The sequence below is a fragment of the Heloderma suspectum genome, chromosome 2 (genome assembly GCF_057233095.1).
Source record: "Heloderma suspectum isolate Gila_16-S chromosome 2, 16-S_ref, whole genome shotgun sequence".
NCBI classification, from domain to species: domain Eukaryota; kingdom Metazoa; phylum Chordata; class Lepidosauria; order Squamata; family Helodermatidae; genus Heloderma; species Heloderma suspectum.
Window position 1 is genome coordinate 279,117,420 of NC_139459.1, and position 23,860 is coordinate 279,141,279.

General features: G+C 43.0%; 2 protein-coding genes across 19 annotated transcripts; one reads left to right on the forward strand and one right to left on the reverse strand.

The window, feature by feature from the left end:
* Positions 1-55: 55 nt before the first annotated feature.
* Positions 56-20,053, forward strand: EMC3 (ER membrane protein complex subunit 3). Of its 18 annotated transcripts, XR_014788466.1 has the most exons (12): positions 56-95; positions 402-555; positions 1,050-1,243; positions 3,767-3,824; positions 5,254-5,347; positions 7,761-7,865; positions 11,066-11,147; positions 11,269-11,348; positions 12,062-12,144; positions 13,982-14,123; positions 14,967-15,037; positions 19,411-19,647. XR_014788466.1 is itself a non-coding variant. In XM_084839560.1 (11 exons), the coding sequence occupies exons 3-11, from the start codon at positions 1,089-1,091 to the stop codon at positions 19,419-19,421; spliced, it is 759 nt and encodes a 252-aa protein (XP_084695686.1). In that variant the 5' UTR covers positions 56-300; positions 402-555; positions 1,050-1,088; the 3' UTR covers positions 19,422-20,053. The 18 variants fall into 18 exon arrangements, 16 of the variants coding, with proteins under 16 accessions (XP_084695686.1, XP_084695685.1, XP_084695683.1 ...); XR_014788465.1 differs by having other exon boundaries at positions 56-555; XM_084839560.1 differs by lacking the exon at positions 14,967-15,037 and having other exon boundaries at positions 56-300; positions 13,982-14,072; positions 19,411-20,053.
* On the reverse strand, positions 18,421-21,311 carry C2H3orf62 (chromosome 2 C3orf62 homolog). Its single transcript, XM_084839564.1, has 3 exons — positions 20,762-21,311; positions 19,463-19,545; positions 18,421-18,751 (listed from the first exon to the last, which is right to left on the reverse strand). The coding sequence occupies exons 1-3, from the start codon at positions 21,217-21,219 to the stop codon at positions 18,501-18,503; spliced, it is 792 nt and encodes a 263-aa protein (XP_084695690.1). The 5' UTR covers positions 21,220-21,311; the 3' UTR covers positions 18,421-18,500.
* Positions 21,312-23,860: the final 2,549 nt, after the last annotated feature.

Below are 23,860 nucleotides of genomic sequence, written 5' to 3' on the forward strand. Positions count from 1 at the left end.
AGCACGTGACACCGCTACCGCCGGGCGCTTGGCGAACGCGTCACTCGTTGCTCCCGGAGCAGTGAAGGGGGGCCAGGGCGGTGAGGTAAGAAGAGGTGAGGGGGCTTCGTGCTTCTTCAAGAGCGAAGCCTCGCTCTTCATTCTCTCCCTCCTCGAGAGGAGGAAGAATGGGGTGGCTCTGACTGCTGGGCTGCAGCTGAAGTGGGGGTGTAAAACGTCTCTCTTCCTGTGGCTAATTTTGGAGAAGAGAGGTGCTGGGCTCAAGCCTCTGTGGCCTGGAAGCCCTTCGCCTAATTCCGGGTGCGTGAAGCTCGGCTGTGATCGCTCATGGTTAGGGGAAGGCAGTCTCCACAAGCTTAGCGAGCTTGTCTGTATTATTTAATCCGTCCCATTTAAAATAGGTTCTGGGGCTGAGCTCTCGTTCAGATCAAGCCCTCCGTACTTCTAAAGGTACTTCAAGATCTCTCCGTCCTTCCTCGCCCCCACTCTCCCTGTTTCTGGCTGTACCAAGCACTCCGTGAGTGGTATCTTCTCCAGCCTTGGTCTTCCCTGGAGGTGAGTGCGAAGTAATGTTCAAAGCTTGTATGGCCCCCAGTGTCTTGCCTTTTTGCATTGATAGCTGTGGCTGTCTTTTTTTAAAAGAACAAGGGACACTTGAGTGTAGGAAGTGTGTGCTGTTTTGGAGTTAGAAAGGAATGAGAAAGGTCACTGTTTTGGAGAACTTTGGCACTAGTCTGGAATAGGGAACATCTTTTAAAACAGCCTTCCTCAACCTAGCGCCCTTTAGATGTTTTGGACAGTTCCCATCAGCCCCAGCCAGCATGACAATGGTCAGGAATGCTGGGAGTTGTAGTAGTAGTTGTACTCCAAAACAACTGGAGGGCACCAAGTTGGTGAAGGCTGTTTTAAAATAAAGAGAGCTCGACTGGCAACACAACAGCTGGTCCAACATTTTTGGTAAGTTGAGGGAAATTAGAAATCTCTTATTTTCTTGGCTATAAGACTCATCAGTTGTTGCATCATACTTTGTGTTCTCCTGGATATTACAGATCGAAGCTGATACGCATGACCAGAATTGTATTTGAACAATGAGTGAACCAGAGCTGTTGCTGGATTCCAATATTCGACTATGGGTGGTGCTTCCCATAGTATTCATAACCTTCTTTGTGGGGATGATTCGCCACTATGTATCTATCCTGCTCCAGAGTGACAAAAAGCTCACTCAGGAGCAAGTGTCTGACAGGTAAGAGATGCTTCCAACTGCATATTTGGCTATTGTCTCGTTTAGTAGTCATCATTAAAAGCTTTAGAGGTTGATGACAGTATGGCTGTATTCCCTGCCCCCTCAAATGTTTTTAATTGTTGTCATTACTGGACTGCAAGAGATAAGCTGTATTATGCTTCATACTGGGTCTTGGTGTGTGCATGCATTTCTGTGTGGGCATGTGGGAGTGCTCATGGACCTGGTTTTGCTCCTGGATGCCTAGGTAGTGACCATGGCTTCTTTTGACTTGTTTAGGCTAGGGCACCGGCTGTGTCCATTCCTCAGAAGATCAGAGGTAGTCCTAGTGATATATGCCTTAGTTACATTCAGACTGGATTGCACTAATGCACTCTACATGGGTGGCTGCTGAAGAATCTCCAGAAACTTCTGCTGGTCCAGAAAATAGCTGCAAGGGTTTTGGTGGGCACTCATTCTTCCAAATGTATAACACCTATTTTTCAACAGGTGCACTGGCTCCCGATTTGTTTGCAGACACAATTCAAGATAGTGGTTATTACCTTGAAAGTCCTACATGACTTGGGCCCAGGCTATCTTAAGAACCACTGCTTCACTTCCCACCATTGCTTCACTTCCCATTTAAACTTGCCCACTGCTTAAGCTCTTAGGAGAGTTTATCCATAAAATAGGTACATGACAATGCTTGTATTTATGTCCCATAAACCTATTTATATCCCATACACTATGAGTTTGCACACATAACCAATAAGTTTGCAAGTTTATTTTGGAGTTATTAATGTGTGGTGTTAATATTAGCTCAATGAGAGATATAAATGATTTTCAGAGACAATAGCTTGCATTATTTAACCACTTGCATATATATGATGTTATAGGATTTCATATTTCATTGTGAACATGAACACTTAATGGGCTTTTTATCCATGTATTCAGCTTAATTTTCTCATCTAATTATATTGGAACCTTACAATCATAACTGGAAATGTTCTCTCAGCTTAGAGAGCATTTGTTTATAACTGAAAAATATAAACATTTACATTCATTTATTTCAAAACAGGAGTAGATGTGGGGAGGATCCGTATTGGGAAATGTTTAGGCATAATCACTGCATATCCATGGCAAGTTTGATACTTTTAACCCAATGTGCACACTTTGCTCAAAACCTCTGGTTTAACCACTATACTGTATGTCCATCTTTGTTTTTTATTAGCTCACGGTGTATAGTTTTATACTTGATTTTGTTGTAAACCACCCTAAGCTTTGTTTTCCATTGTAAGGGTGGAGTATAAATATTACTGATGTAGAGATTACACCACAGAGGAGAGGGTAGAAGTATTTTAGTAGCCTCCATGTACTAGCAAAGAAGGACACACAGCACAGACTAGAAAAAATAGAACTTGACCTTTTGGCCACTAGAAAAGTCCACAGCATTATCATCCTTTGTTCCAAAATTAATGGCAAGATGTTATTTGTAATACTAAGATTTCTAAATGGTATAATAGAATTTTGACTTCTATGTTTAGGCTTGTTGATGTTTTCAAACTTTTGTTCTGCAAATGTTTACTAATCTTTCTTCAGATTGTTACTGATCACATAGATGATAGCAAGGGAACCTGGATTATGGAAGGGAATAATAAAGCAGTTATTAAAGGCTGCAAAGCTGATCTGGACAAGTATATCTAGGTTTAAAACCATAGCAGATTCTGGCATGTCATGTGATTGCTCAGTACTTTATGGTTTTCCAAGATGGGGATAATTTCCATGTAGGAAAATACAAGTATGATGGCAAAGAATAAAATCTGTTGCCCCAGTCAGTTTGAAATCTAGCATGAGGGGAGGAATCAGTTCCAGAGAGAGCAATCCTATGGCCACTAGATACTGTCTTGAAGGCCATAGGATATACTCATTTCCAGGAACCGACCTCGGAGCCCGTGCTTCGAGGTTGGTTCCCAGAAAACCAACTGGCCCCCTCGTCCATGCTGCCTCGGAGGCAGTGCAGAGAAGCCCCATTCTCTGTGCCTGCAAGAGGAGCGTGGACCGACTGAAAAGGGCTGGGGCTGGGGGGGCATTCCAAGGTGGGGAGAGCGGAGCTGTGTGTATGACACATCCAATGTGTCGTATGGCAGCTTCCTCCCCTGCTCCGCTGTCCCACATCTAGACAGCCGAAAATGGCTGTCTAGCGAAAGATAGCAAGGCAGGAGAGGCGCAGAGCGAATGATCCTCCCCATGCCTCTCCTGCCTTGCTTTGGATAGGCGGTCGCCTCCAGAGGTGGCCACCTATCTAGTTAGGATTGTTCCCTAAATCAGCAACTGCTGATCCTGAAATCTTGCACAGCGCATGTCCTTAAACTCTGTAATCTCATATTACTCTGAAAAAGAAAAGCTATATAAATGTTGATAACTTGTTAGAAGGCTGTCTCTTATAGTTTGTATCAATGTAACATGTAGTGCTTGTCCGGGAGTATGCCTTCCACCTTATTCTATTCTTCTATCTCACATGCCCAGTAATGGTTTTCTTTCTTCCAGCCAAGTTCTGATTCGAAGTAGAGTTCTCAGAGAAAATGGAAAGTACATTCCAAAGCAGGTACGCTTCCATGCATGTGAGAATACCTGCATGTGACATTAGTTTTTGTTGCGTGTGTGTGTGTGTTTTTTTAAATTAACGAGTATATGAAAGGTAAACTTCGATTTTTCCAAGTCTTGGAACATCAGTCTTCATAAGGACCTTGAATACACATTGTCAACACATTTGCGCAGCAGAACCGAGCATTTCTATTAATATGAACATGAAGCAATGCATTGCCAAGGCAATGGGATGGTCCGACGTGATGCCTGCTGGTAGGAAATGTGACCTTTTAGGTACCTATTTCCATTTTTGATGAAAGTGCCCAATGATGCAAAAGTTGGGGACATGTAGTAAATTGAGTTATTTATTTATTTTATTGCATTTATATCCCGCCTTTTTTCCTCCAAGGAGCCCAAGGCGGCGTACGTAATCCTCCTGCTCTTCATTTTTTATCCTCACAACAACCACCCTGTGAGGTAGGCTGGGCTGAGAGTCTGTGACTGGCCCAAAGTCACCCAGTGAGCTTCCGTGTCCGAGTGGGGACTAGAACCCGGATCTCCTGACTCCCAGTCCAACACTCTTGCCACTACGCCACACTGGCTATTAGTGGTTAGTGGTTACAACAGGAGCAGGCAATGTTGCAGTACTAGATACCTTTCTTGACACCCAGTGAGGTGCCCTACTTTTCTTATTTCTTCTTTTTTTAAATGACATTTTTTATTGGCAGCTGGGATTGCTTCAGAGCAAAGTGAGAACCTCTAGCTGCTCCCATCTTCTTTTCTCATAGATGCTTCTGGGCCACATACGGGGCTCAGAGGCATTCTTAGGAAATGAAGATGGTACATGGCTGCAGAGTGATACTTTCATCTGCAGTGCACCCATTGTGGCGTGGTGCCCAGGGCAGTTTCTCAGATTTCCAAAGTGCATTATGGACCCAAAAAGATGGCCTACCCCTGGGTTACAATGTCACCAAATCAATTTACTACCATGTTGCAAAAATTCATAGCTCTTAATGGGAGCATCATATGGCTTTCAATATCTTTTTTTTCTTTGCCATTTTTCATTATTGCTGGTATACTGAAACAAGAAATTAACTACTTATATTGCTATTGATCTTATGGTAAATCTGTAACACTGTCTGTAAATATGTTTTGCTACATCCGTATAGACATCCTGTGTGTCTAAGCTATGTCATCTGCATCTAGGGAAAATAAAATTATGTGATGAGGCCGAGCAGTTTTAATACTATTGATTCAGGACTAAATATATACCACCATTGTTGTTTTCTTTGAAATCTGTAAGCACTTAGGAATGCAAGGAGGTTCATCTGAAGTGCACATTTCAGTCACCTGTTACACCAGCTCTTTTACAGAGAAGTAAACTGTATTTAACTTGGAAGCCCCATGTCCACTTCTCTTCATCATTAGAACTTGACTTTTTCTTTTAGTCCTTTCTGACGCGGAAATATTACTTCAATAATCCTGATGATGGTTTCTTTAAGAAAACTAAAAGGAAGGTAGTACCACCTTCCCCAATGACAGGTATGTAAGAAGCCTTCCCAAGAAGGCCTTACTCTTTTATGATGATTTATGTTATCTTCTAAAACATGAGCAATAATAGGAACAGCTACTTTGGTTCTGAGCTTAGGAACAACCACCAGTCTTGAAGACTAGGTAGCATGTTCAGAATATAAAACAAGCAAGATCTTCTCCATATCATAATAAAACTTTACTTCTGCTTCATTACTGTTCTTGAAAACTTCAAGATCAGTCTGGAAGTGTGTTATGATTTTACTTTCTGGTAGGTTTGTGAAAAGTGACACTGGTTTCCATATATATGTATGTATGTATGTATGTATATGTATCAATCATGTCCCTGCTCAAAAACCACATATAGTACTAGAGCCTTGAAAGTTTGAAATACAGTATTGCTGGAAGTTTCCTCTGGTAGTTGTTGTTAAACGACAGAGATTGCTGAGTCAATTGCCCATTTACTCATGTAATTTGGAGTAATTATAATGTATGATCACTAAGAGTTTTGATCCTGCTGAAGGCTATGGCTGAGTTCTTACGACACGACAACCCACCCTGTGAAATAAGCCACACCGTGTGGGTTGTCATCCGAACAACCCACAGTGTGCCAGACAGATAATCGGACTCACGGTGGGCTGTTCTCCTCCTCGTTACCCCTGTCCTCTTGCTGGCCCTGGCAGGTATCCTAGGGGACTTGGTGGCAGAACCAGTCTTGTCTGTCACCAAGGCTGCCTCTCCATGGGAACTGTGACCCTGGTTGCAGTTCCCAGCTTTAAAAAAAAATTCTTCCCCATATTTGCACAAATTGAGGCCGATTTTTTCCCCAGCCCCAGTAATGTTTGCAAATGTTCCCATTTTAAAAAAAAATATATTTTTGTTGTTGGATTTTTGGAGTTGTGCAAGTGTGGCAACTCCAACTGTCCAAAATAGATACGCTTGCCTTGTCTAGTACCTTGCATGTTTATGTGTCAAACATGCAAGGTAACTGACAAGTAGGGACTGCGTATAGGCTGATTTTACAGCCCTTTACAGTTGACAGGTGGGAAAAGGGGGTGCAGATCACCCCCTTTGTCATAGAGACTCTTTTTCACAGAGATCTATAGAAACACACACACACACACACACACATTTTCCCTTCTGTTTGCAGTAACCACAGCAGCCTTTGACAGCTGTCAAACGTAGCTGCGACTAAGGCAAAAGGGTGCAAAAAAGGGGGTGGTTTGTACTTCTCTGTGAAGGACACATGCTGGGTACTCAGGCAAGTGGGGATTCTTAGCAGGGCACCTCCAAAGGTCGGGGCAAGACTTAAAACCCTGGGGATCACCCTGCTAAGGGGGTGATCTGCACCCCCTTTCCCCAGCTGTCACCTGTAAAAGGCTGTAAAATCAGCCTATATACAGTCCCCTCTTGTCAGTTACCTTCAATGTTTGACACCTGAAACATGCAAGATACTAGACAAGGCAAGCCTAACTTTTGGACTGTTGGAGTTGCACACTTGTGCATCTCCAGAAATCCAACAACAACAAAAATATGAGGACATCTACACACATTACAGGGGCTGGAAAAAAATTCTTTTCGGCCCCATTTTGCACAAATGTTGGGCCTGAAAAAATAATGTAAAAGGGATTAGTGAGCAAGTGACAGCCCCTCCAAAGTGGTGCTTGGGCACTGTTGGAGGGGCTGTCACTCACGGGTGAGATTGCTTGGCAAGAGCAGCAGGGATTTCTGACGCTCTTGCCAAGCAGCTTGCTCACCAATGCCTACAACCCGCGATGGGTTGGCAGTGCCAGGTTCAGATGACACGCCAACCCTTTGTGGGTTGAACAACCCCTAGAACAAGCCATGGGTTGTTAGGGTGGCTTGTTGCCCATGCACAAGCCACCCTGCAGGAATCAGTCTGGGTTCACATGACAACCCACCATGGCTCATCACCCATGATGGGTTGTGTTGTGCAAACGCAGTCAATGTTGAGATGATTGCAAACCATTGCAAACTAAAGCAGCAGGGCTGTGTTCCTAGTTCACAAGTGAGCATGGTGCTGAGAACAAGCTGCACTAGCAGCTGCATTTTCAAATTCTGGCTTTAAGAATGAAGAATTTGCTGGATCTTTCATGTCCTTAAAATGAGGCAGAGCTGAGAGGAAAACCTGGGATCTGTTGAGAATGAACTAACCTTGCACCATGGTGTCCATGGATATTTACTATATAGTTGAGAACAGCAGAGCTGAGATAAGCCTAAAGGCCACAGCCATTTTCCAATAGCAAAATTAAATACTGAAAGGAAGACTAAACAGGGTGGTCTCTTCATTCATGCCAAAGAGGTTTTCTTGGTTGTGTCCACATTAAGACACCAAGACTTTCAAAAATCCAAGGGATCACAGAGTGCATATCATGTGTTCACCTGAACTTTGTGTGTCTTGCAGATCCTACTATGCTGACAGATATGATGAAAGGGAATGTAACAAATGTGCTGCCTATGATTCTAATTGGTGGCTGGATCAACATGACCTTCTCAGGCTTTGTCACAAGTGAGTTTCAGTTTAAAAATCTAAACCTGGGTTGTCTGGAGACCTTGAATCTCATTAGCATACTGCTCACCTTCCCAGAGAACTTGCCTTTCTGCTTGGTCATTATGTGAAGTTTGAGAAATAGTGGCCTTGAGCAAGTCACTGTTTGCTAGCTTCAGTTTCCTGTCTGTGAAAAGGAAATAGTAACTTACCTCACACTGAGGCCATTGTGTAAGCTTGGAACTTGGACTCAATAGAGACAGGAGTGGCTGTCTTGCTTCTGAAAGTAATTGCCCCTCTTTAGGTTGTGTTACGCTATTAATTTTGCTATGCTTGTTCACAACCAGTGGTCACTATTTAGGAGTAGGTCACTTCCATGTTGATTGGATCTTGTCTTTATTTGTACTCTTCATAGTAATGTGACACACCTGCTGCCGTCTCATGTATTATAGTATCTTTGGCCTTTTTTTTTTTTAGAATAGATTATTCACTCTGTACTCAGGGTATATTTACTTACCCAGTAGGGTGACTAATTCATGCATCTGATGAAGTGGGCTCTAACCTATGAAAGATTACGCTATGATATACTTTATTCTCTAAGACGCCACTAGGTTCTTTGCTTGCTGCAACAGATTAACAGTGCAGTGTTGAGGAACAAACAGTTTCTGGTTTATTTAGCTGCTAAGGGGAGGAGCCAAGAGGGAGAGAGTAGGCTGTGTGCACCAGCATGCAACTTGTTCACAATAAATCAAACTTTGTTAGAATCCTGGTTTACTGTTCAATGTGGAAGTGGCCAGTATATCAGTTTTTGCAATTTTTCTCTAATTGCTATTAACATCTATCATTAATTGCCATTAACTACAATGGATAATCTTTGTCCAGTGAGACACATTTGATCATTCCACAACTTCTTTTCCAGCAGGTTTGTAATTCATATAGCATTTGTTTTGTTTCACATCCAATAACGTAGGTTTCATATTAGGTTATCAGCCTGTTAGGGCCAGGGCCAGGCTGGTTTCTTCAGGCCTTCAGTTACACAAGAATACATGAAATGCCTTACTGGATCAAATAAAGGCCAGCACTCTCTTACACAATGGCTGCCCAGGTAGAGTCAAGCTAGCAGACTGGCACTAGTATTTTCTTTTTGGATTTCTTGTGGTTGGTGTATAAAGGATGACAAACATTAGAGGAGAAAACCTGATATTATATTTTCACTCCTTGATGTCACAGTGACATCATAAGAGTCCTGCACATGTTTTTCTTGAACTTTTGCTTGCTTGGTCCAAGCTCGGATGAGTCTAAATCCTAATGCAGGGGTTTACCAAGGAGGCTTTTATTGTGTACCAAACAAGGGATCTAATCCAGACTCTTAGTCTTTAAGGACAACCTTCTGCCATAGGAACATAGGAAGCTGCCTTATACTGAGTCAGACCATGGGCCCATCTTGCCCGGTATTGTCTACACTGACTGGCAGCGGCTCTCCAGGGTTTCAGGCAGGATTCTTTCCTAGCCCTACCTGGAGATACCGGGGATTGAACCTGGGACCTTCTGCATGTCAAGCATGTGTTCTACCACTGAGCCGTGGACTCTCCCCATCACCCTTGCCCTTCTCATCCAGTGCCAGTGCTCCTATTCCCTGTAGGCAGAAAGTAAAGAATTTAACAATCCTATCTTGAATTGAATACTGAATTGTTCCCCATGCAGCATGCTGTAGTATTTGCTTTGTATAGGCACATTGCAATGTGGGGTTACTTCTTCCCATTCAGAGAAAGGAAAGTCATGGTATGCAGATGGTTACAATAATGTTTGTCTCGCAGTGAGTGAGAACCACACTTAAAATAGTAAATGTGTTCACTGACGTTGGCTGGAGGTCAAACATCAAGTTGTACCATCTGCTTTATTGCAGCAGCAGATGCTTCTAAAATCCTGAACCCAGTCAGTGTTTTCATTAGCTGAGTGTTCGTGTACCCTGTAACAGCAGTGGCCTATGCACTTCCATTGGAGATTGTCCTGTTATCTTGGATAAACTGAAACCAGATGAAGCTTCATTTTTTGTCTTTTTAGGTGATTTCAAAACACTTCTAAAATGGCTGAAGTAAAGGAGAAAGATTCAAATTCTGTAATTGTTGCTTTACTGCTCCTTAGGACATACACGGAAGCTGCCTTATATCAAGTCAAACCATTGGTCCATCTAGCTCAGTATTGTCTTCACTGACTGGCAGCAGCTCTCCAGGATTTGAGATAGAAGTCTTTCCCAGCTCTACCTGGATATGCCAGGGATTAAATCTGGGATTTTTTACATGTAAAATATACTGAGCTATCGCCCTTCTTTCCTATGGTTGATGATCTGTTCATCTGGCGAGCACTCTGTCAAAGAGAGAACATCTCATGCAAGAGACATGAAATGACTGTTGCTTCTGAGGAAGTGTCTAAAAACATCCAACATAGCACATTTCTGAGCTGCTTCAAAAAAAAAAAAAGGGTTTCTCAGCACCTTTTGGGAGTTTGCCTTACTCTGTTGTACCTCTAACCATCTGGTCCTTCCTTTGTCACACCTCAGTGTCTCCCACCTATATCCAAAACTACTTTGCCACAGATACTCACCTCTGCCTTGCTCGGACCATGTGACACTGCACATCCAATCCCATCCCCTTCTGCATCCAGTCCTCCCCTGCTGCTTAGGCCCAGAGCAACCACCCAGAAGAATGCCTCCTCCAGCCCAATTTTCTGCAAAGCTGTTGGGTTGGATCTAGCATCTGTTTTCTGCAAGAGGAAGGAAGCTTCTCACACAAGGGCTCCACTCACACACGGTTCCTCTGACTCATTTTGGGGGTCCCCTTCCCCACACCATAGCTCACCCCATCCAGAAGGTCTCCTAATTCTGTGTAGCAGAGGGGCTGCCATGGGAAAGAGCAGGTGGGGAAGTCCACTCCCAGCAGTGCAGTTATTCCCGCATAAATCTGGATCCAGCCCCTTGTCTGAACTCATTAGTCCTAGTCATCAACTGGAAGAAAGCCTAAGTGTGTGTGTTCACATTTGTCCCTTGCTTATCCTGTCCTCTCCCTTTCCCACCTGCCTTCTTTCTTTTCTTAACTATAGACATTTCAGTTCAGTACTCTCCATGTGGAAAAGATCTGTGTTCATTTATGTTCCTTTGTTGAGCACTGTGTAAATTAGTTCTATATAATAATTGTTCTGTGGCCTATATTTTTTTCTTGCAGCAAAAGTCCCCTTTCCTTTGACACTGCGTTTTAAACCAATGCTACAGCAGGGTATTGAGTTGCTTACTTTGGATGCATCCTGGTAAGAGTCCTTTGTTGTTAGACTTTGTTTAGAATGAAATCTAGAACTGAGAAAGCTACTGCACAGTCATTAATTTGGCATCCGTGTATTTAAATGACACCTAATATCTTTGGTTTGTTAGGGTAAGCTCTGCTTCTTGGTATTTTCTAAATGTGTTTGGACTTCGAAGCATTTATACCCTCATCCTTGGCCAAGATAATGGTAAGATATTGCTGTTTATTTGTTTGCTGCATAAATGGGGCAGTGGAGACGTCAAACCACACCTAATGACTGCTCTTCCACAAAAGTGTTTGGAGTTATTTTGTTTTGAGTGAGTTATACCATTAGCAGAAACTCTGTTGGTTCAAGTGGATGTTTACCTATGGCTCACTTCAGCGGCCTTAATTCTAATCGTTAGGTGGCAAGAGTTAGGCATGATCCCAACATACTGTTATTGGGACAAATAAGTAAAATGCCATAGGTTTTCTCTCCTAGGAAGCCCTTTCTTTCTGGTAGTGGTATCTATTTAAGACAATAATAGTATTTCTTATGAGTCCTGACTCAGTTACCAATATTACTATCTATCTAATGCAAATTATAATGTACTTCAGTGGTAACAAGGCAAAAGGCTTGTTGTATGTTAAGGCTAAAGAAAATGGAGCCTACTGACTGATGGACTCCTGCTTTTTCCTTCTGCCTAATTTGCAGAATGCTGGTGGGATACTTTGCTACCTACCTGCTGGGCACAGCACTGTATTGGTCTCCTTCTGGAACACCTCTCCTGTCAGTGGTCTTAGTACTGTTTTTGTATAGCAGCCAGTAGCCATGCTGGCTGGGGATGATGGCTCTTGTAGTCCAACACATCTGGAGGGCACCAGGGTTGGGGAAGGCTTTTGTATAGAGTAACATGAACCACTCTTCTTTCATATTTGCAGCTGCAGATCAGTCCAGAGTAATGCAGGAGCAGATGACAGGGGCAGCTATGGCCATGCCTGCAGATACTAATAAAGCATTTAAGGTATGAGGCTTCTCTTCCAACTGCAGAAATGAGCTCCTCAGGTTTCATGTAGTATTGTTTCAATTCGTAAAATGTGCAGGGAAAATACTTCAAAAGCAAAAATACCTGAAAAATGTGTTCATCTTAAATTCATGGGTTGGGAAGGTATGCTAAAAAATTCTTTAGCCTATACTAGTGAGATTGAAAACACTGTTCTAATATAATATTTTTAAACTGTTCTGGGGTTCTTTGGAAGTTTATTGGGGAGTTGTCAATGAGAAGATGTGTGAAGGTGGACAAGCTACTGATGTGCACAGCTGCAAGGAGTGGGTGGGTTCTATGGCATAGTCAGTTAATGCAAGGCAGCAGTGAGGCTCAACAAGCTTGGCCAGTGCCCTGCAGACTCCAGATGGAGGTTTATATGATTGAATTGAGAAGGGGAGGAATCCCCCATATATTGGAAACTAGCATGCCAGTGAGAAGGCTAGACTAGAACCTTTTTTTAATAGAGTAACATTCAATCATGTGAGCCCCCTCTCTAGACAGCTATGGTATATAGCCCAGATACAAGTTGATCACCTTAGTGAGAGTAGGCTTTTATGTGCCCTTTTAATGTGTCCCATCATCTTCAGCATTGTGCTGTGGTTCTTTGAGAGACAAGTAGATAAGGGTTTCCCAGAGGCAGAAAGTTTGGAAACCAGTGCATTAGAATGGGTGGGCCCATGGCCTAACTTCCTCTGGCCCTCTGCAAGCGATCAGTTCAAGCCTCTGGCCAGAGCGATCTGTTTCTCCTCCCGACAGGCCACTGGGCAGGGAGGGAGAGGGGGGCGGGGAGAAAGAGATGGGGGCTGTTGGGAAAAAGAGAAATGGGGTGGCCCCACACACCACTGGCATGCAGTCCCCCAACTAATTATCTCCAAGGGAATGTAGCCCTCAAGAGAAGGTTCCCCAGCCCTGCATTCAAACAGATTGCATGCTAGATGTCTGTATTCTGTTACATCATAAAACTAGCTGGAAAAAATATGAGGAATTCTGTCATAGGTGATAGCAGCGCTACTGATCTTATGAAACAGCTTGTTTGACTGTAACCCCTCTGAAGAAGATGCTTGTATTGTGGACAAAGTGGAAATATGTGGAACGAAGAATTAGTATGTTCTACAGAACTAGTCACTTCAGTGTTTTTTTTCTAGAAGTGACCAGCTCAGTAAAACATACAAATGCACAAATCCCTAGGCATCTTCTTTGGAGAGTTTGTTTCAAACTCTGTAAGTAGCTTTGTACATTCTGATCTGTGCTTCTGTGAACAGCTGTGTAGTAAAAGAAAATGGCTGTAGTTAAAAAACTGGGGTGGGCAACTCGTGGTCCTCCCGATGTGTTGGCCTACAACTCCCATCAATCCTCACCATTGGATATGCTGGCTAGGGTTGATGAGAGTTGTAGGCCAAAACATCGGGAGGGCCACAAGTTGCCCTCCCCTCTTACAGAATGTTAAGTACTAGCACCTGTGGGCATGTTCACCAGGAAGACCCAGTGGTCTCAGGCAGTTGTTGCCCATTAGGACCTCTTCCCCCAGCCACAAACACTCCTGCTCAGATTATTCCCAACAGCCTGATTGCTTCCTCATGCCAGCCCTTGCTGGAAGTTAATCACTCTTTTGCATTGAAACTAGCCAAACTGAAAATACATAATCTCATTCACAAATTTCACAGTGTTGTGGTGCAAAATTCAGTCTAAACCGTCATGAATAAATTAAGTCAGAACATTGAGCCAGGCCTCTCAAGACAGGGTTCCAAGAGGGAACGTAGGTAGTTGGTACACTTCTGCTGGCCCTGTCAGTGCTCTTTCTTTGTCTTTGCAGACAGAATGGGAGGCTCTAGAACTGACTGACCATCAGTGGGCACTCGAGGACGCTGAAGAGGAACTCATGGCTAAAGACCTCCGCTTTGAAGGCATGTTTAAGGAAGAGCTGCAGACGTCCATGTTCTGACATTCTTCATATGGTTGGCATTAAATCATTTATGTTTAATACCTACAGTGTATCCTTATGGATGGCCAGAATAAACATGATCAGAATTTCTGTGAGTTACATAGCTGGAGGTAAAAGTCTGGCTTCTGAGGTCTCATCTGATGTCTTTTGAGTCATGTTGGAGCTCTGGTGTGACAGCTGCTGATAGGTCAGAGTAAACTACTAAACATATAACCATTAACCAGACTTACTGGGAGAAGCTTGTGTAAGCTCAGGACAATTTGAAATTGACAGTGAGTTCTTGATGATTTTTAAAAATCAACCAACTGCTACTCTAAATATCTTAAGCCTTGTCCAAGGTCTCTTAATATTTCTCAAAATATTGGTATAGGATTCTGCCCTGAAGCCTCTTCCATTGCCACGGTTCAGCCTTGCCACATGTGAAGTGGCAGGTCTTTAAAGACTTCAGTTAAGGTTGAGGGAGCTTCCAGAGATTGTTCTCCCTGCTTGTTGTCATCCTGTGGTCCAGACACTGAAGTACTCTCCTCTGTCCACTAGAAGGCAGGATCCTTTGAGAAGACTGAGGTGGCCAAGGGCTGTACTAGGAGGCACCTCTTCTTCTCTAGCCCGTCTTTCTCCTGCCTCATCTGTAACTGGTCACAGGTTTGGGGTCTGGTCTGCTTGGCCAGTAATTGAACTCTGGTTTGATATCAAAAACAGTTGGTACACTTCAACATTGCCTAACATCAGCCCCTAGATCCATTTGTAGTTGGATTTCTTTCACTTAAGAATTTGATTGGAATGTTAGTAAGACATGAGCTGGAACCAGGGGAAATCCCTTTTTTATTAAGAGATTGTTCTTGTCTATGGAAAACAGGCTTGAAGACTTAACCTTATTGCTACCTTAAGGAACAAGCACCTAAAGTCTCAGTATGCATATGACCCAAGGTACTTTGTGATTTGTGTTCCATTGCTTTTTGGAGACTTGTATGTATAATCAAAAGATAATACACATTCCTAAAATTCATAATGCTAGAACTAGGTTGACTGAATAAAATGTTATTGTTTATTTATCAGCCAAACGCAGAGAGTGACTGTAGGTCAGTTGTCACCATACTGTAATAGTAGCGTAGCACAATAGATAAAATGTTATTAAAGCTGTATTCTTTCTTGTTAACTATCTCAAGTTGGTCAGAATGCAAACATTTGAAATACTAACTTTTCAGAGTAAAATTTGATGTGCTCGATATGTGACAGGCTCTGCTTTTATGCATAAGGACAATGAAGGGGAGCAGTTTACTACCCTTGTATCTTTAAGAAACAAGATGCTGTATATAGCAATTAAACTGAACTCTAGTCCAGCTCTTGTGGCTACGATTGTGGCACTCCCCAGCAGAGATGGGAAACCTTTTTCACCACAAGGTCTGCATTGCTCCAGAGGAAACCTAGCGAAGGCTGCCTAAATCAAACTGAGCAGAGCCACTCCCTCTCTGTCTCTAACTCTCACACACACAGCCACACGGGAAACAGCTTGGGTCAAGAAGGAAGCTGAGCCATGGAACTCTGCAGCACTCTTTTCTCTGCTCCTCACCTGTTTCCCAATGTGCTAAGCAGCCTGGGTTGGGGGCAAAGAAGATGGGATAGATGAATGCTTTTCGGTTCACTGGAAGAGGGGCTGCTTGTTTGGGAATCACCATTTCAGGATTCCCCAAACACCTTGAGGTGGCAGCTTCTGACAATCGGGCTGAGCCTTCAGGAAAAGGGAAGGGCTTTGGCTGGATAGGGAGGCCTCCCAGGCTGGAACCCACCTACTGGCCAAATGTTCCCCACCATTGCCTTAAGGCAATTCTTATCCCATACTGGCTGGGGCTGACAGGAGTTGAAATCCAAAACATCTGGAAGGTCCAGGGTGGGGAAAGCTGCCTAAGGGAGCTGCATCTAGCCAGGTCACTAAGACCAGATAAATCTCCCTTGCTGCAACAGGGCAGCTGTAGTTCGGATTAGTGATGCAAGCTTAATTCACTCTCTTTAATGTATTAAATATATTGTTTAGTAGTAAACTTCAAGATGTTCACATTTTATTTGCTACTTCTATGTCAGGCACCTCACTTCCATCCATTGCTATGCTTGTGTGGAAAGTGGGGTTACACAACAAAATATTTTCTAAGCAACACCATAATTTAATTTGCATCAAGATGCTAAGATTGCTTCCACCGTAATTACAGTAAAAGAAACAGCCCACAGAAGGTTGAAAAGCAACAGCAGAGGTACTTCCATCACCCCTTGCTTGGGGTAGTGGGAGATGGGTACAGACACTTATCTGCTCCATGTTTATGCAAACTCTTGGGCTGCATTTCAGTAGTGATGTTCTGTCTTTTGTCTGTGCTATATATGAAGCAGTAGTTACTGTTCTGGATTATAAATTTGCTATTGGTGTGCATGTAGGCATTTTTTGTTTTATGTCAGATGATGCTTTTTAAGGAGCAGGAGGAAGAAAATAGCAGCTCTAGTTATTTTGGATTCACTGAATAGTTCTATTAACTTCAATTCTAAACTTACATTTCATTGTATCTCATGCTATCCCTGCAAGCTATTTTATCTTATAGCTTACAAGGACAGCATGAGCTTTACAAATACAAGCCAATTTTGCCTTAATGTAGATCTCGAGTGGGGAACCTTTTTCCTATGAATGGCCTTTGACCCATAGGCAATGTGGGGGCCATTGCCAATGGTGGACAGTCTGCAGCATTGCGTAATGCTCTCTGTGCCACTCGATCCCTCTGTGTACACCATTCCACATGAAATTAGGCTGGGGATTGCAGATTTCCCACCCCAGAGGTAGATTACAGGACTTGTACCATCTTTCCTCTTAACTAGTATTAATGACAACCTTTGAACATGCTCTAGTTGGAATGGAGAATTGAAGATGTCGTTTCAATAGGAACAGTGGTTAAGTGAAACATATTCTGGCTTTTTTGTAGTATTCTGTTGCAAACCTAGGCTAAGAATCCTTTTCTGCATCTCTGAAAACATTGTAGGAACACCCATTTTGACCCTCTTGCCATAGTTTATCCATTTACTGGGGGACCTCCCATCAAAGTCACTGACTGGGTTCACACAACACGATAAGCAACAACCCAACAACAAACCATACATTCTCTTCATGGGTTGTTTGTGGTTAACAAACCATGATTTGTTAGCACGGCTGGATTCAGACAACATAACCCATGTTTCAGCAACAACCCACACTCAACCCACGTTTCAGCAACAACCCATACTCAACCCCTGAGGGTGGGTTATGTTGTCTGAACCCAGCCACTTCCTGCTGGCGCCTCCTTGTAGGGGACCCACCACCACCAAAATCTTAAGCACTAAACATTTGTAAAGGTAAAGAGATTTACAACATTTCCTTCCGTTGCCAATAACAGCAGTTGTAAATCAAGGAGACAACCAAAAGTCAAGCATTTCATCCATTCCTAATTAACTTAGATTTGGCTTTTTTAAAGTACACTTCTAGGATGGAAGATGGATTTATACAGCTCTTATTCTCCCACCTCCTGAAGATCTTATTTGTGTCCGAGGTAAAAGTATGCATATTTCTGGCTTTCCTCACATAAAACCTTTTGAGCACAGTCTTCAGTTGTCATAACCTGGGATTGTGGGGACACAAGATCTTTGGTTCTAAAATACCTCTGACTGGGCCTACAACCCATCAGTTTTTATTGATATCAGCAGTTTATATATTGACCAGATTAGCACAATTGCTGTGGCTTGTAATGGCTTATTTAAGCTGTGGCACCTGCAGACACCATCCTGAAAAACCAACCCTTGCATAATTTTAAAACAGGCCGTAGGTTCCACAAAGGTTGTTTAATCCTCACACAACCCATCTCCACCACCTTTGGACAACATGACAAGATGTGGTTGCAGCTTTGATATTCAAAATAGCCACTGGCATACACCATCTTAAATATGCCACAGTGGACAGTTTGATCATGCAAACAGCCTCCTCAGCTTCTTCCATGGAATCTACCCCATAGTACATAGGTATTTTCCTGCTCTAATAAGAGAGCAAAATATCCAGTGTTCGACAAATGTTTTGTGAGAAACCATGACTTAAGTAATTGTTTGTATCCTATCGTATATGCCTCCCCTCATTATTGAAAAGCTGTATCTTGAAAGATAAAGGGACAATATCTGATTGGTAGTATTTTTTTCTGATCCTGGCCTAGATAAAGTTCACTGTTCGTTGGCCTATGAGAAAGTACTATCACTCCACACAATATTGTGAATCACTTGTTTTAATAATGCATCTTGCAACTGACAGGATTGTTTGCCAAAGTGTCCATGGTTCAGAAGTGTTATTATCAAATCTTAAAATGAAGATAGCTCACACCTTGCACCAGCCTATCTAGTGCAGCTGGTGCAAGGTGGAGCTGTTCAGTCTGTATTCCTCTTCCATATCCAGCAGTGTTTCAATAATTGCCTCATCCTCTGCACTGTACTCCAGGACCTTTCTGAAACTGCCCCTCGCATCTGGATCCAGGGCTGAGGACTCGTCTAGAGGAAACAGTTCACTTGAGGTCCTAGAGATTTGCTGTGGTTCATTCACAAAATCTGATTTTCTTTGCAGCCTTTCTGCTGGCCAAACACCTAAGTTGTCTTCAGTGTAAAAACAAAAATACAACATCAGTCCTTCCCTCACGTATCTGCATAGGCTGATGAAGTTGACAGAGTGATTTTCAAGATAAACAAACCACTCAAGTCAGAAAATGCAGTCAAAATTACTTCTTGTTAATATGGCAAGGCTGCTGCATTTTATTTGCCAACAGGTTAAGTACATGCAAGTATTAGCTAGTTACTACCTCATCACAAATGTGGATGGAAGTTATTCTGAATAACTGCAGGTTTGTCAAGAGCTGATGGATTGAAGGCAAGCACCTGGCAAAAGGTTAATGGAACTGGGGGATTCTAAATAAGGGGTGTTGATTTGGCCACTGTGGCCTATAGCATCCCTTCCCAATCATATGCAACTGTCTCCCAGGTGTTAAGGCTATACATCTCAAGGAGGTGCATGGTTGGTTCTTTGTGATCTTCAGACCATGGCCTTCTGATTAACTTATTTGCCATGGTGCACATTGCAGTAATGCACTCATTCTAGCAGCTATTAGTTAACATACACATTAAAATAATACTGATTGAACAAGCAGCATATGCCCCATGCAGCAGGCAAATAATAAAGATACTTCACCCTAAACTCTATCAAACATATGCAGGCTCCCACTGTTTCCATAGGCATGTAACACTACTGCCTTTCACAGATCCAGTTTAAGAAGAGAGCCAGATCTATGGAGCAAGGCAGACATCGCTTACCACTGACAGCAAGATCTTTTGGACTGTGTGGAGAGACATCGCTGGCACTTGTTTCTGACTTCGTGGACCTTTCATCAGTTTTGCTAAACGCCACAAAAACACTTTGACTGAACAATACAATTTCCGTTGTACAAGAAACATTTTCAGCAAAATATGTTCTATGATGTACTATAATTTATCCCAGTAAACAAACAGAAGAAACTGTGGTTTTCTGGTTCATGGTAGCAGTGGTTTAGAACACTGGTGTGGCTATTCCTATTATGTTAAGTAGTAAGTGTTCTTGCACCTGTATGACTAGCAACGTGCAAAGCAATCTACAGATGTTCATAGCTACTGGGCTATGTGGGATCTTCAGCAAGGGATCTGTAACATCTCTGCTTTACAGTTCTTTAGGGGAGATTAGTGGGGAAACAAAAATATCCAAGATTGTTACATCACAAGGACTTGTGCAGTCTGCATATTTAAGATTGTATCATGAGATCTGTGGTCTAATGCAAAAACAAACACCTGATGACAGGGTGTTCTTCTGTTTTTAGACATGGTGGTGATAACATACAAGAAATTATAACTAATAAAAGTTTGTAGCCAAGCCAGAAAATTGCAAGTAGCATCCCCTCCCCCAGTTACAAAAAATGTAGCAGTCCCAGACTAAGGCTACAATCTTAACACACACTTACCTGAGAGTAAGTCACATTGAACTCAGTGGAACTTACTTCCAAGTAGATATTTATAGGATTGTGCTGCAGGTCTTGCTATAATTTCTGCCGAACACTATGCAAGGCTGGCCCTGCAAGTTGCTTGAAAGTACAGGGACTCATTTCTGAGAAAGAGAGAGAAAATACTGCCTTCCTCATAGCCACAGCCAAGCTTCGAAGGTAACATTCCTAACCTGTGCCTGTATCAAAGAGCTTCCTGTAGAGTGCTAATCCTGCCTATCTCACAGGAGTGACCTGATCATTTTTAGGGAGGCCAGAAGAGGGGATAGTCACATGGTAGTTGTTACAGTAGCAAGTTGCAGACATTTACAAGCAGAGGCAAAATGGAGGTGGGAGGTATAAAGCTGAGTTTCCATCCCAGCCAAGGGTTATTCTGCCATTCAGCAGAGAGCATATTTTGAACACCACTAATGGGTACCACATCCTTAATTTATTATATTTCCCCCCACTGGGGCACCTCAGATGCCAGCCTGTGTATCAGCCCTTTTGAGCAGCAGGAACCCAGATCAATAGCCATCAAAACGGCCATTCAGGTGCTATTCATGAAAACACAAAAATTAAGCCTGCGACAGGCAAAGCATACCTTAGATGTCCTTTTCTCCATCTCTCGCTTTCTTCCAGGCTGAAAAAAAACTGCCTGTCAGCTACAAAGATTGGAGGATGCAGCCATGTATTTTCCTTGCTTGTCAATGGTTCCCGCTTTGTACATGGAATGTTGGAAGCTATAGTCACTGGAATGAGATTTGGCGTGAAAAGGGGATTCTCTTTTTCAGGAGCAGAGACGGGTAAAGACGGCTGAGGGCAACACACAGTGGGAGGAATGGGTTCTCCTTTGTGATTAAAGAGATCTACATTGGGGGGTGTAGATGGCTGTGTTATCAGCAAGTCAGAGTTCTGGTCAGTCGTAGAATCTGAGGAGTGCGGGAAAGGAATGGAGAGATCTTCCATTGCTCTGTCAATAGCTGCAGTTAGCTCCTTACGGCATCTGCTTAGCTTTTCAGACATCTCACCTGAAAAAGAGAAGTACCTCATTGATTCCATAAGAAAAGTTACGGTTGGAGGCAATGCCAAGCTAGCTAAAGGCAATGCCAAGCTGCCAGTCCCTCCTGAGGCAGTGTAGTCAGCCAATCCTAGGGTTTTTCATTCATCTCCAAGTATACAATGCCTCCAGAGCATAGACGTCACTGAATGTTAATTTAGCATTTAAAAACACACACAGAGATGCCCCCAGACACAAGGGTCAACCCAGATTAAAGCTGGATCAACAGCACAGGCAGAAGTGGACTTCCCCACCCCCTCCTTCTCATGGCAGTCTCCAGCCTCCCAAAAATGCTACTGAGAGAGTCAGGAGAACCTGCTGAGTGGGACAGAGGGATCTTTTGCTCATGGAAGGCAGATTGGGAATACAACCCACTCTGATTTTTCAAATACTTGCACAGCCAAGCCATAATGGCGCACACAGCTCCTGAACTGAATTTTAAATGAATGTGGTTTTCATCCGGGCTGCCAAAATGCCATTATAGTTTGACATTTATGTAGTATGAAATTATTCTTGTCAGTGAAGCCAGAATGGATATTCCTTAACAAGGAAGACATGTGCTCACATCCCCACTCAGCCATTAAATTTGTTAGGTGTTATTATCTCTCAGTCTATTCTGCCTACATTGTTGTTGTGAGGATAAAATGGGAAAAGACCCCTGTATAGCAGCCTCAGCTCCTTTAAGGAAGAGTTGGATAAGAATAGAACAGCTATACTACATAATAATTAAAAAAATAGGCTTTGAAATGGTGTTATTTTATTTATTATTACATTTATATCCTGCCTTTTTTCCACTTGGAAGGAACCCCAGGCAGCTTATATCATGATCATCCTCTCCATTTTATTCTCACAACAACCCTGTAAAGGTGGTTAGGCTTGACCCGCTTTGCATGTGCAAAACAAGCCACCGTGGCTTGTTGTGAGCCTAGATGCATGCCAGGCACTATTCACATAATCACTGCCTGGCTGCAGCTTATTATATCATCTAAATCTCGGCACCATGGCTTGTTGGAGAGTTAAAGAATCTTCAAATAACAAGCCATGCCACCAGATTTGGACAACATGATAAGCCGTGGCTGGGTAGTGTTGCAAATCACTTATTTAAGCCACGGTGGCTTGTTTTGATCATGTGAACTGGCCCAAAGTGAACTTCATGGCCAAACAGAGACTAGAACCTGGATCTCCTGAGCCCCAGCCCAACACTCTAACCACTACACCACACTGGCTCTTAATTGTTACTATATTATTGTTTAACACTTATAACATGCCTAAAATTTTCTAAGTGCTGTAAAATCTTCTAAGTACTGATCTGCAGTTTTTCTTAATCAATTTCTATGTCATAAAACTGTAAGTCTCATTTAAATTTTACTAGACTTTTCCAATATATGCAGCCATACCTGAGGGTTGTCTTGCCGTAGCAAGCCCCAGCCACAGTGACTCATGCTGCTGAACTCCATTTTTTTACTCTGCGTAGAGCAGCCGTCCCCCATCTAGATGTGCTGGGCTACAGTTTCCATCATCTCCAGCCAGATTACACCAGATTGAGGAGAGCTGCTCTAGAGCAACTCCCCCCCCACCCGCCGCCCCACTTCTATACTTGCAGCCAGTAAAGTAAGTTTTTACTGTACTGTAAGTAAGTTAGAATCTCTCACTTCATCTATTGATAAGGTATAAAAATTCACTCTTCTATCACTGCACGCACCGTGCTTATGACTATATTACTGAATGGTTACCCAGTGTTAGGAGGTAATTAACCCAGATTAAGTGATGCTCTTGTAAACCAAACATGGAACCCTCCTGAGCAGTTCACCTGTTTACTGAAGCGCCCCAAAAGCAAGATGGGTAAAAGATAAAAGAATAATTGCCCAAACACTTTTGCTTAGCATGGAAATCATCAGCTGGACCGGAAGGCTCCTAGTTAAGAGCTTGCTGCCCTCTCCTCTCTGTCGAAGGTTTCAACTGTCACGGAACCTTTGGCTCTGCTAGAACTTTCTCCCAGGTTTGTACTCAGGGTCTTTTACCCAAGAGCATCAGGAAGAGTCAAATGCTCTTCAAAAGTACCTCTGCATAAAAGACTATTAACTATCCTCCGCCGACGCAGCCATGTCAAATCTGATATTTCCCTCCCAGCATGTGGCACCTGGTGAGTATCACATAGAGACAACCCTTTCTCTCAACTCTGGCTCTTCCTTGGTACATCTGCATAGCTTTATCCACTGTAACCCTTTCTATTAGGATTCATGCAGCATTGCCTCGAGTTCTTTTTCAGTTTCTCCACTTTTCAACATGAGGAAGGAAAATTCAGATGCCCACCTTTTAGCCCACTGCCCTTCTGATAGTGACTTTACAGCCATCTTCTCCATCTTTGTAGCTCCAGTCTTTCCATGCCACTAGCACAGAGAAGTTCACACAGAGATCTAGATGCATGTTAGAAGCCAAAACTTACATAGTCGGCAGATCACCTCCTTTGTGGTGCTTGTATGGGACACATCCCTTCTCCGTCAATTTGACGAACTTACCTACGTAGACATATATGGGGTAAAAGAACATCTATTCCTCTAGAACAGGGGTAGGCAACATGGTGTCTATGTGCCTGATCTCGGAAGCTAAGCAGGGCCAGCCCTTGGAGACTGCCTGGGAATC

Excerpts from the sequence above, each read along its gene's own strand:
- EMC3 (XM_084839551.1), top strand. The coding sequence starts at position 1,089 with ATGAGTGAACCAGAGCTGTTGCTGGATTCCAATATTCGACTATGGGTG. Across the intron at positions 3,825-5,253 it reads GAAAGTACATTCCAAAGCAG|TCCTTTCTGACGCGGAAATA; the intron begins GTACGCTTCCAT and ends TTTTTCTTTTAG. Across the intron at positions 5,348-7,760 it reads ACCACCTTCCCCAATGACAG|ATCCTACTATGCTGACAGAT; the intron begins GTATGTAAGAAG and ends TGTGTCTTGCAG.
- C2H3orf62 (XM_084839564.1), bottom strand. The coding sequence starts at position 21,219 with ATGGAATCAATGAGGTACTTCTCTTTTTCAGGTGAGATGTCTGAAAAG. Across the intron at positions 19,546-20,761 it reads TGGAGAAAAGGACATCTAAG|CAAAACTGATGAAAGGTCCA; the intron begins GTATGCTTTGCC and ends TGTGGCGTTTAG. Across the intron at positions 18,752-19,462 it reads AAAAGATCTTGCTGTCAGTG|ACAACTTAGGTGTTTGGCCA; the intron begins GTAAGCGATGTC and ends TTTACACTGAAG.